The sequence below is a fragment of the Microcebus murinus genome, chromosome 23, assembly GCF_040939455.1.
Source record: "Microcebus murinus isolate Inina chromosome 23, M.murinus_Inina_mat1.0, whole genome shotgun sequence".
Taxonomy (NCBI): domain Eukaryota; kingdom Metazoa; phylum Chordata; class Mammalia; order Primates; family Cheirogaleidae; genus Microcebus; species Microcebus murinus.
In genome coordinates this window covers 32,183,134-32,196,051 of record NC_134126.1, presented here as the reverse complement: position 1 = coordinate 32,196,051, position 12,918 = coordinate 32,183,134, and the positions used below count along the sequence as shown (strand labels likewise).

The following is a 12,918-nucleotide window of genomic DNA, read 5'->3' as shown; positions in this document are numbered from 1 at the left end:
TGTGTACCTATTTGATGTGGGTTAATCTTTTTTGTAAGAATGCATACCAAACTGAAAATACTGCTATGGGAAGGGCACTTTCTACTTTATATACTTTGGTAATATTTGGGATTTTTTTTTAAGAACCACCATATAACAGTTTGTATATTGGGGGGAAAAAGCCAAAAGAAAGACTAGAATTCCTGTCCTGGATGAATTAAATGAGGAACAAGGAAAATCAGTTAAAGATTTTTTTGGCCTGTTTCAGGTGTGAGAAATGTTTATGGTCTGAATTGGAACTGTGGCAATCAGAACGAGGAAGAGGATAGATTTGAGAGACACTTTAGGAGTAGAATCTATAAACTTTAATAATACTATGTGGATTTGAAGAATGAAAAAGATTATAAAAAATGATTCTGAAGTTTGTAAAATGTATTGCTGTGTAAATGATTATGACACTATCAAAAATAGGAAAAACAGGGAAAAGAACATCTTTGGAATAGAAGATAATGAGCATCTTAAACTGGTTCCTCTATAACTTTGAATAACAAATCAGTTTGGTTCAGTTAGCTCATCTTTAGCATGTTTTCTTACTACGGCCAGTCTTCTATAGTTATTAATTCCACTGCTGCTTGTTAGAAGATGTTATTAACATTTCAAAATATACAAACAGCAATTTCTAAGGTATTTTTAAAGCTATTCTTGTTTTATATTTTCAGAGTGCACATTTGGCTATGATCGATACTCTAATGATGGCGTACACCGTAGAAATGGTCAGTATAGAAAAAGTAATCACATGTGCTCAACAGTATTCAGCTTTTTTTCAAGCCGCGGATCTGCCCTATGATATCGAGGATGCTGTCATGTACTGGATAAACAAGGTAGGATTGTGCTTACTTGAGTAAAAATGACCCTCTTAAGTAGAAAATGTGAATTCTAAATTATACATTGTCACTTTATTACTCTTTATTTTAAATCAAAGTGCAAGCTGAAGTTGTACAATTTACTTAAATTTTTTTATTTTAAAAAACTGTTAAAATGATAAAAATAGATTTCTATATATTCAGTAATCTCTATAATTACATTTAGTAATGAGTAATCTAGATAACAGATTATTACAGAATTCAAACAGAACACTCAGAATAGTGAATTATACACAGTGGGTATTCAGTAAATATTTTTTTGAATCCAGGAATGAAATAATGTTCTCACATTTCCAATTAGAGGATTCTTAGGTTTGCTTGACTAAGTTGCACAAGATCATATTCATTGTGGATTCCTGTTCTTGGAAATTTTGATGGGACTGTGATTTCTGCTTTAAAGGTGCTTAAATTGTCAATTTATCACTCCTTTGCTAATTTAGGTAGTTAATTTCTCTTGGTCCACTTTCATTTACAATTACCACCCCAGAGAAAATTAAACCTGATACGTGGGCAAGCACTGAACAAACTTAAAAATAGTTATACCTTCAGGTATCCTTCCTTGAATGCTTGTCTGAAGCTCCTAATAAGAAGCTAAATATATAAACCACTCCTACAGCTATCTTCATTATCTATAATATCAGTATCACTGTAGAAGGCCCATTTAATGCTCTGATCCTGGAGTTCCTGATCTTTTCTCCCCACTCTTCTTCAGCTATAGAGCATCATGGTAAAATTCACCTACTATATATCAGGAACTTACTGGAATGCTAGAGAAAAAAATTACTTGATAGGCCGGGCGCGGTGGCTCACGCCTGTAATCCTAGCTCTCTGGGAGGCCGAGGCGGGCGGATTGCTCGAGGTCAGGAGTTCGAAACCAGCCTGAGCAAGAGCGAGACCCCGTCTCTACTATAAACAGAAAGAAATTAATTGGCCAACTATTATATATACAAAAAATTAGCCGGGCATGGTGGCGAATGCCTGTAGTCCCAGCTACTCGGGAGGCTGAGGCAGGAGGATTGCTTGAGCCTAGGAGTTTGAGGTTGCTGTGAGCGAGGCTGACGCCACGGCACTCACTCCAGCCTGGGCAACAAAGCGAGACTCTGTCTCAAAAAAAAAAAAAAAAAAATTACTTGATAACATCAGTTCTAATACTTAGGAAGCAAAATAATACTATTTTAAGTAAAAATTTTACAATCTATTTTGAAACTAGTAAATGAAAATCATCTATCTAAAAATTAATGTTTTTTATTATCAATAGAAAACTCTGAGCATCAAGTTCTTAAGCTGGGATTTTACTTACTTGAGTGGCACTGAAATTTGACATCAGGGATCTGACTATAGGTATTTTAGGTATGTAATATTTTATCATTATATTTGAATATAAATTCAAACTAATATATTTATATTTTAAGGTAAATGAACATTTGAAAGACATAATGGAACAAGAACAAAAATTGAAAGAACATCACACAGTTGAAGCTCCAGGAGGTCAAAAGGTATATATTTCAAAGACAAAAGTGTTCCTTTATGAGACTGTATATATGTTTATATACATGTACTAATTAGAGAAATGTTAATAGTTGTGTTTATTAAATTATTTTTTTGGTGTAAGTGTACCCTCAAAAGTCATGCCATAAACATTAAGTAGATAACAAGTACAAAATGAAGGTTAATTGGCTGATGGAGTTTGTGAGAAAACTGTTAATGACTAGAACTCAAGTTTTGAGGTTCTTTTGGTGAAAATAAGTTTGCCTTTCTTTGGTAAAATGTATGAAACAACAAGAAAACAATTTAAATGTATCAGCCTTTATAATGACTTTCGGTGAAACCAACCTTTCAAACAATATTCCTGGAATTTCAAGTTGTACAACATGATTATTCTGTAAAGAAAGAAAAAACATTAACATGATTTTATTCTTTAAACATTCTTGAACAGACTTAAAAAGTTTTCTTCGTTGAAAACTGAATTATGTATTTATCATATACTAAGATCAAAAGTGTATTTTCTATAGTATAGAATATCTTATATCTCTTTTTTTTTTTGAGACAGAGTCTCACTTTGTTGCCCAGGCTAGAGTGAGTGCCGTGGCATCAGCCTAGCTCACAGCAACCTCAATCTCCTGGGCTCAAGCGATCCTACTGCCTCAGCCTTCTGAGTAGCTGGGACTACAGGCATGCACCACCATGCCCAGCTCATTTTTTCTCTATATATTAGTTGGCCAATTAATTTCTTTCTATTTATAGTAGAGACGGGGTCTCGCTCTTGCTGAGGCTGGTTTCTAACTCCTGACCTCGAGCGATCCGCCTGCCTCGGCCTCCCAGAGTGCTAGGATGACAGGCGTGAGCCACTGTGCCCGGCCATCTATCTCTTAAAATGTATTGTAATGAGAACCTTTTAAACATGTTGTATAGTACTAGAAGTGAGATATAAGAAATTGTAATTATTCAGAGACCTTATTTTCTATTTGGATTAACATTCTTTATTATATACAATACTATACATTTGGGGCTTATTCTACTAGTCATTGATATCTCCATAAGAGGAGAAAGAAGGAAAAGGGAAAAAAGAAAGGAAAAGGAAAGCTATTTTGTCTGTTACCAACTCCAATAGAAAAATTTTGTGGAGGACCACCTAAAATTTTGTCTAACTTTGATGTTTTGGGAATCACAGTGATTTCCCCTGTCTAGCTTACTGACCAGCTCCTGAAAATACAATCTGTGCTTACTCTTTCATCTTAACTCTGTTGTGGTCCTTTCCCCTAAAGGTATATCAGCATGGAATTCTCCTCTTTTCCCATACCCCCAGATTACACGTTTCATTTTCCTGCCTTCAGCCAGCTTCTATCCCTATCCCTTCCATCTCATGCCCCCTAGTCCTTTGCTGTTAGTTTCTCTTCCTTTCTCTTTTTGATACCATAACAGTTGAAACTTTTGCCTTGAAGGTATATATAATCCTGCCCCCAAATTTTGCTCCTGGCTCTAACCAGTAATAAGGTAAAGATGGCATCATTCTAAGTTATAACAGTAATGAAATTTTTGTATAGAAATCTTGTTTATTATATGCAGTTGTTAAATTCTGTAGTATTGCATATATATTATGAACCAAATGGAGATTTTATATGCTTACAGAGGACCTAATAAACATTATTTCCATGGAAAAAATGCAATTGTATTTCAAACAGTGAGATTAAGTGACCTTTAGTGGAATCTAAACACTACTTCTGTTATACCACTTTGACTTTTCCATAGCAGTTAGCTCCATACAGTTGCACATATTAACTAGTATTTGTTGGCCGGGTGTGGTGGCTCACGCCTGTAATCCTAGCACTCTGGGAGGCCAGGTGGGTGGATTGCTTGAGGTCAGGAGTTCGAAACCAGCCTGAGCAAGAGCAAGACCCTGTCTCTACTATAAATAGAAATTAATTGGCTAACTAAAAATATACAGAAAAAATTAGCTGGGCATGGTGGCGCTTGCCTGTAGTCCCAGCTACATGGGAGGCTGAGGCAGAAGGATTGCTTGAGCCCAGGAGTTTGAGGTTGCTATGAGCTAGGCTGATGCCACAGCACCCTACCCCGGCCAAAGAGCGAGACTCTGTCTCAAAAACAAAACAAAAAAAAACTAGTATTTGTTGAATAGTGATTGAGTAAATGAAGGAATAATTGTGAGATTCGATTTTAAATATTTGGATTAGTACATATTTTTATTGTACCACATAGCATTTATACCTTCATTTTCAAATGAATTTTATCCTTTTTTCCATTATTAGAGTCTTTGTGAAAATGAGTGTTAATTTCACATAGTCTTATTGCAGGTACAGGTGTTACCATTATGAGGAAACACACTGTCACAGAATAAGCTAGGGAAAGGAATCTTACTCCATTACTTGACAATGGGATTTTTGGCATTTGAACTGTGTTCTTGGTTTGGCTGGAAATATTATCATTCCATTCTTGATTTTTTTAATTCTGTAAAAGCATGGTTTGTGATCCTTTTCTCCTTTTAGGAATGAGAGATAAAATGACTTGCTCTTATTATTATATAGTTGATAAGAAGTCATCACTCTTTCCATCTGCTTTAGCTGGCTTGCCTAGTGAAGCATACTTAGCTGCCTACCCCTATGTCCGTTACTTGTCTAGCTGTAGACAGAGTCGTGGTTTTGGATGATAACATACCTTACCTTTTGTCCTTGCCAAACTATTCTCAACTCAGATGTCCAATAGAATTTATTTTATGAAAGTTCTTTTTATAACCATATTCTTGGTAAATTATATGCATATGTTGAAGGATACGTGTACTTTATATTATTAGGGTTGGACCAAAATTAAAGATTCCAAAGGTATTTCTTTAGGATACTATGTCCTTTCATCATTGGATTGGTTGGTGTCCTAAGAGAAAGGCATTTTAAATAGTATCATGTCCTAGGAAAATGTTGAAAGTTTTGTTTAAACAGTTTAGTAATGTTATTTTCTGTTTTTTTCCCAAATTTCTCTTTTTGCTTCCTTTTGACTATAAAGTAGTGTGCCCAGTTAAATTTGAATTCCAGATGAACAACAAATAATTTTTTAGTATAAGTTACATTGGTGTCTTGTATTGCGTAGGCATCTTGTATTTTTATTTGCTAAATCTAGAAAGCCTACTTTAAAGATCTCCAAAGTTTATGGCCAAGATGACATTAAGTCCAGCATTCATTCTTTTGAAAAGTTTGTATGAAATGCTATGGTAAAATGAGTACTGCACTTAAAGTCAGACTAGTTCTGCCACTAAATAGCTTCATGACCTTTACAAGGGCACTTGACCTTTCTGGGCCTCATTTTTTAAAATCTGTAAAAATTAAAAGGTTGGATTGAATGGTTTTTAAATTATGTGATTGAAAAGATTCTTAGTTTTCCCCTTCTCAATACTTTAGTAAACATAAGGAACTCACAAACAAAAGGTTGGTTGGTGAAAATAGTAAGTAGTTGGCTGTCATGACTTTTCTATATGTATGCTGCTAGTAGATTTCTGATAATTGTGTGAGCGAAATGTCTATGAAAGCTTTCTAGAGGTGGGGCTTTAACAGGGCCTTAGTAGGTTTCATGATACTTGGAAAGGAGGGTACTAGGTCATCGGGAACAATGTGAATAGAAACACTAAGTTGCGAGTAAAAGGCACACTTGGGAATTACTCAATAGACCAATTTGGCAGGATCATTTTTGAAAGAGCTATGAATTTGTGGGTTTGCACTCCAATATTAACTATATATATAGTGAACTTTAGTGTTTCTTCAAAGATACATATCTACTCGATATGGCCTTTGTCACTTTTTAAAAAGAAATATTTGTGAGGTGTTTTATAGGGGTGTGGGAATTAGAGGAAGAAATTACCTTAGGAGAAAAGACATTCACTGAGCTCTAATTGCTTTTCACTTGAAGGTATAGTCTCAATACAGACTACACTTTCCCCCTGAGAGAGGGTAGGCTAAAGCTTATAGGTCTTTGCTTGATTACTTCAGCCCATACGAATTTCTCTTTTGACCAAAGTTCCTTAGCAATTAAAAATTATAACCCACTTTTTAAAGAATAGCTTGGACTACAGGCATGTGCCATCATGCCCAGGTGATCTTTTTCTATTTTTAGTAGAGATGGGGTCTCACTCTTGTTCAGGCTAGTCTTGAACTCCTGACCTCAAGCGATCCTCCCACCTCGGCCTCCCAGAGTGCTAGGATTATAGGTGTGAGCCACCACGCCTGGCCCAGCACATTTACTTTTTTTAGTCATATTTCCTTCAAATGGCTAATCTATGTGGTTTTCTTTTTTCCTTTAGTAAGATTGCCATCACCAGTTTAGACCAGTGGAGGGAGAAGAGAAAGGCCAGAGCAGTCTGAATTAGTAAAAAATCCAATTATTGAATATTTTATAAGAAATATGGAATAACTTGAGCCATTAGAGATACCTGCTATTATGAATAGTCCATAATAATTGCATGTTATCATCAGTTTCTATGCAATGGATTCTTCTAATTTAGAAAACAAACAAAAAAACTCTCTATTTTTAAAATTTCTATTATAAATTGGGAATGCTGACACATTTTCAGTGGTTTCCTGCTCTTGTACTTTTTATGGCTGTTGTAACTGCAGCTGCCAAAATTTTCCAGTTAAATAGGAGATTAAAATATTATTACATACAACAAAATTATTGGGGTTAATCTTCCTGATGCTATAAGAAAAATGTATTGGAAATGTTTATATGTAGGAATTTGGTATTTTTGTGGTTCTTGGGATGATGTTTTTCTTATTTTTAAAGCTCTCGGAAATACCTTATTTGATAGTATTTTTCTAAGTAATCTTACTTTTCATGTGAATTTATATAGGAAAAACTTTCTACATAAAAATTGAATATGAATTTTAATGCATATCCTATTTAGTTTGGTTCACTTCAACAAATATTTATTCAGAGATGCCAGAACTTTTTCCAGGATAGGCAAAGAAATAATCACAAATTATTAGTTCATATTATCTGAAATTACGGGTTTATTATATTCATTGTTTAAAGAGAAAAATTAGATTTGGGGGGAACTCCTAGATAGCAAAATTAATAACATTTATATTCTCTTTAATAAGTAGTTACTTGCTTTAGAGAGTTAACAAAGATTTTAATTGGTAAGAAATGCCAACTAGTTTTTTTCCCCCTTAATTACAAGAAACTTTTTATATAGTTGAAAGAAATGATCATCTTAGTAAATTCTACTACAGTGTTATTTGCTTTATATTTGTTTTTATTGAAATGATCTTTCTTCCCTTTTGTTGGGAAAAATATTGCCTTACCAGACTTGTTCTACTTATGTCTAAGAATTATGATTGCAAATCTAGCCCTAGAATTTTTTTTACTTCCCTTTCATGATATAAATTAATTTTTAATCTGATATACGGTTCCAGAACTCAGAAATAAATTCTTTGCTGCCAAAGTGTATTGCACACCCTAGATATCCTAAAGTGTATTTCTGTATGGGAAGAGGAGAGAGGGAAGGAGAAAGTGGTTGTCTTTATCATTAGGAACCTATATGTTTTTAGCTGAAGTATTAACTTACTGAAAATAAATGTTATGAGAGTTATAAACTTGGAACTCCACTATCAGAAGCTTTACTATAATTTGTTAATTGAAGATAATTCTGATGAATTTTCCCTTTACCTTTGCTTTCCCCCTTTTTTTCTGCTGCTTCCTCTGAAGTCTCCTTCCAAATGGTTTTGGAAACTGGTTCCAGTAAGTTTGCCCAGCTACTTCAATTTGCTCTCCAGAACTGTAATATGTAGAATGGTATTGTTTGTGTCTTGTTGGTATAGTCATTTCATATAATTCTGTTAGTCACTGAATAGAGATTGGATTTTAAGGTATTTGGTCATAACATCAAATGGAAAGATAAAAAATCTAGCCAAAGTATGGATTAGAAGTTTTAAAAGTAATTTAAAGGGTAAGCATCCTTTTGCTAGTCTTATCAATACTGACAGATCATTGGTAAATAGGTTAAGCAATACAATCCTTATGGATGTAGGTTCTCATTGATTTTCATAATTTTAGCAAAGTTGAGTTTGAATTGCAGGTGTAAATTAACTGTATTTTAAAATCTTTTGACAGAATCATTTCCTTTTTAGCTTGAATTATAGGAGACACTTAACTTTTTGTGTGATTAAAAAAGCAAATGCTTTTCTGTGTCCTCACCAATATTAGACCTAATCTATATCAAATTCTGGTTTTATTTGAAGGGTTGATCTCTCAGGATTAAATCAGGGTGGATGTGGGGGTGGTTAAACCACTTAAGAAACTCTTTTACACCCTCAGAAATAAAACTACAATTCAGAAATACACCATGATGTTAAAATATGGAAAATAGGTACTCCTTTTAAATGCCAAATGTTGAAGTTTGTAGAAAGAACAGGGAATATTTTCCTGCAGTGAGTTTATAAAGCATATAGCATGTTCAAGTATAAAAGGCTTTGATGAACTGTTCATGAACTACAGATGGACTTTCTGAGAGTTGCATATAACCTCGAGATTTAAAGTTGGCTTACCTTATATATCTTCTAGGATATAATCTTCAGGAAAATGTTTTGGCATGCCATTCCTAAATCTCTGATTGTCTAATCTAAACCATAGACATTTATTGCTAAAGCTACATAAAGCTGTGTGTGTGTGCATGTGTGCACACACTTTGTCCAGAAGTGCTGCTTGGCAGAGAGGAATACAACAGATCACACATTCAGTTCTTTGTTCCATGACCTTGGCTAAGTCCAATTCAGATTGTAGACTGAAAATAAACCAGTCCCAGGGAATATCCTGGGAAGTTTGAGACTGAGTCTAGCCCAATTTAGAGGATGTCCAAGAGGCAGGCTATTTTGAATCTAAATGACCAAAGAAAAGAGTGTAAGGCTCTGGAACAGTACTTACTGAAGGTGAGAAAGGTTGCTAACGCTAGAAGATGATGCTGGTGGTTTCTTTGTTCTTTCTCCCCTCCCCTCCCTTCCCCATGGTTGATTTTTAAACTGTCCCCTGGCAGTGAGGAATTTTTCTAAGGCTTATGTAAAAAGAATCTGTTAAAGAATAAATTAATTAAAGAATTAAAGAATCTATATATTACATGTAAGTGATTTTTTTTTTCTGAATATAGTTACCCTCTGAGTTAGAACAGACCATCAAATACTGATTCTAGCCTGCACTGATGAATAAGAACAAGCTCCTCCAAAAATCTTCAAGAGGAAAACATGTTCCATGAATCTTATCCTTGGGCAGCCAGTGAGAGAGAAGCAGGAATAAATATCTCTTTATTCATTAATGCGTATGCTTTGCTGAGAGCTATTATTTAAAAGAAATCTTACGTTACCACCAAATGTTAAATTTTCTCTTTAAGTAAGTTTTTATTTTTCTATTTTTATTCTCACAAAAGCATTTTATTTCATAATTATATTTTAATTATAAAATATAGAGATGACCACTTATGGAATTAGAAGAAAAAAGTTTCGATTGCTTTTTTAAAAAATATTTAAATATCAGTAACCTATGTTATCATACATTTTGCTAATAAAATAGTATGTACTCTCACTAAATCTTGAGCATTATTTTTCTTGGCTTTAGGAGAGCTAGTAGCTAATAACAGCTAAGCTTTATTGATTGCCTTTTTGTGCCCAGCAGTGTGCATAGCACTCTGTGTCCATCATCATCTTTTATCCTCTGGTGGGTCTATGAAGTACGTACTATTAGAATCCCCATTTTATAGATGGGTAAAATGAGAAATGAGAGTTTAAGTAACTTGTCCAAGATCACAAAGCTAATAAGTGGCAGAACCAGGATCTGAACCCAGGTAATCTGATCCAATAGCTTGTTCTCTTAGCCACCTTTACAGCATGTCTTATTTTTAGAGAACTATCTTGAAAATTTGTCCAGACACACCGAGCAATCTTTAGAAAACGAAAGTTTCTTCTGTTTTTCTAAGGAGGAGCAGGAACCCTTATGCTTGGCTCTATTCTTGTTTAATGAAACTTGAATTAGGAGGTTTTTTTTTTCAGTTTCAAGGTTGTTAACACTATTTGTGTTATTTTAGTATTCAAATGATAAGCCAGAATGTCTTTGGTGATATTATTCTAGTTCCTCAAAGTGATGTTTTTTAATCTCCAAATTTCCTTTAACGCTATATATATTCTTCTACGTGGCCCCTGATTTTGATAATTCTTGTAATTCTTCTGCTCAAATAGTACTCTTGTTCTTCCCATATAACTTTCAGTCTATCTGTGTAAGAACTTTGAGTATAAATTAAGTCTAGCATTAAAGAAAATGAATTTTATCAAAAGAGCAGAACTGATGATTGGGATACGAAATATTCCAAATCTGTTTTGTGATGCTTTTATATTTAAGTATTGAAATTAGACATCATTTCATGTAAATTAGCAATATGTTATATTAACTATTTAGCTTCAAAACTATAGTGTTGTTGCTGTATATTTAATTTTGGTAATGCGTATCATTATTTAGAAAAGAAGGATATTGGTGAGTACTCATTTCTGTTGAATTATTACTGATACGTTAGAATCTACAACACCAATTTTTTTCTTGTGTGTTGCTTAGTACTTACTTATTTTCATATCTTTTTTCTATTATAGGCTCGTTATAGGAAAGAGCAAACACTGCTGAAGCAGTTGCCGTGCATTCCGCTAGTGGAGAATCTGCTGAAGGACGGCACAGACGGCTGTGCCTTAGCTGCCCTCATTCACTTCTACTGCCCTGGTGTTGTCAGGTTAGAGGGTAAGTGTCAGTAGAATGGTTCTGAGCTACAGATAGATAGTAACAGATATTTAAGACAACAATACTTAACAAGTAATGACAGCTTTTTAAAAAAGAATATTTATGTATAATTCTGAGGAAGATAATGAGAAAAGTAGTGCTTGATTTCTTAGTCTTTCTGTGTAATGACCACTATATCTAAAAACGTATGTCTGTTGAACAAATTCCACATAATTGTGTATTTGTACTAAATCACCAATTACAAAATTGATATGAAATGTTTTTATCGAATTAACCTAAAGTCATCACCTTACTCTTTTCCTATTTGAAGATATTTGTTTGAAAGAAACTATGTCTTTGGCTGATAGCCTGTATAATCTGCAGCTGATTCAAGAATTTTGCCAAGAATACTTGAACCAGTGTTGCCATTTCACCCTGGAAGACATGCTCTATGCAGCTTCATCCATAAAGGTAAATTAAATTATTTTTTCTCCCTTTACTTTGTTAAAGAAAAAAAAAACCTTGGAACAAGATATATAAGTAGCTTAGCCACTTTTAGCTTACAGATTAACTATATCAGTCAAAAGAGCCTTTGAAAAAATAGTTTTTGTTTGATTTTTTCTGCTTATTTTATGTTTTTTTAATACACCATTAGCTAGAGATTTCTTTTGTAGTGCAAAGCCAAACTTAAAGTCACGTACAAAATTGGTCTGTTGTCTTAATGTTGGCAAAATAGAGGATAAGCTATTAAATGTTTCTGGTCCATAAATAAAAAATTAACTGAAAAGTAAGGTTGTATATTATTTACTACCATATGTATAAATATGTATTTCATATAGTTATATGAAATAAGATGATTTGGTACCCTTGCTTATTTTTATATGTGTAATGAGTCATTGAGCATGAAATTGAAATTTAGTTTATTCTCACTAGCTCATAGATAATTATTGTTCTTTAGTTACCAGACTATTTGAGATTTGTCACCTTTATTGATCCTTTGAGTGTTCATCAGTGTTTGCTTTCAGTTTTTGTTAAGAAAATAACTAAAATTTCACATTGGTGAAATTTCAGAATTGTCCTAATTTTGAAAATTGAGTTGTTATCAATACTGTATTTTTAATACTTAAAGGATTATTTGTTATCCTTCAGAGACTATTTTAGTAATATTAGTGTTATATTTTATGTGAGTCATTAATATAAAATGAATTCAGAAATCAGAAATGTTTTTGTGATTGAATCATATAGACAGTTTTTATAAAATCTTGAACTACAATATAACTGTAGCATAATTATGGATATTAAAATCTTTGGGGACTTTTTCTTGTAATTTCCAAGGAAAAAAGTGTTTAAAATAATAATTTATTTGAAGTTCAAGATTTGTTTTTGTTCAATATATGGTGGGAGTCACATGTACAAGAACAGGAAGCCCCCATGGATACAATTTATACTTTGGTAAACTATTTCAAAGTAGATTGTGAAAATGAACTGGGTACATCTGTTGCTTTTAAAGAATGATAGGATTTGTTTGCAGCTACTCTGTAGATAACCACCAAGTATTGCATGTGTATCATTAGAGGAAAGCCCTGTTTAAGACACTGTGTCTGACGAAACTACAGAATGCAAGTGTGTAAAAGTTATTAAAATGAAAAGAAAAGCAGCATTAAACACATTTGTCAGGAAAATGTAAAATGGCAAAAACTGGAGATTATTATAATTTTTAGAACATTTCAGGATCCCTGTTAATGTTTGACAAATATTTAAGTGAGAA

General features: G+C 33.4%; 1 protein-coding gene and 1 long non-coding RNA gene across 6 annotated transcripts in view; one reads left to right on the top strand and one right to left on the bottom strand.

The window, feature by feature from the left end:
- The window catches only part of CAMSAP2 (calmodulin regulated spectrin associated protein family member 2), a 79,918-nt gene that overhangs the window by 38,476 nt on the left and 28,524 nt on the right, over nucleotides 1-12,918 (top strand). For 2 of the 5 annotated variants that reach the window (XM_075996978.1, XM_075996977.1), the window contains exons 3-7: nucleotides 699-860; nucleotides 2,315-2,398; nucleotides 8,109-8,141; nucleotides 11,030-11,171; nucleotides 11,482-11,621. In XM_075996978.1, the coding sequence (XP_075853093.1) occupies nucleotides 699-860; nucleotides 2,315-2,398; nucleotides 8,109-8,141; nucleotides 11,030-11,171; nucleotides 11,482-11,621 (561 nt within the window). Of the gene's footprint in view, nucleotides 1-698; nucleotides 861-2,314; nucleotides 2,399-8,108; nucleotides 8,142-9,543; nucleotides 9,783-11,029; nucleotides 11,172-11,481; nucleotides 11,622-12,918 lie in introns of those variants that run through there. The other 3 variants (XM_075996980.1, XM_075996979.1, XM_075996981.1) reach the window with 2 other exon arrangements.
- LOC105860035 (uncharacterized) overlaps nucleotides 2,584-12,918 on the bottom strand; it is a 33,742-nt gene continuing 23,407 nt past the window's right edge. Inside the window, exon 4 of the long non-coding RNA XR_012914495.1 lies at nucleotides 2,584-2,782. This is a non-coding gene — a long non-coding RNA (uncharacterized LOC105860035). The remainder of the gene's footprint in view (nucleotides 2,783-12,918) is intronic.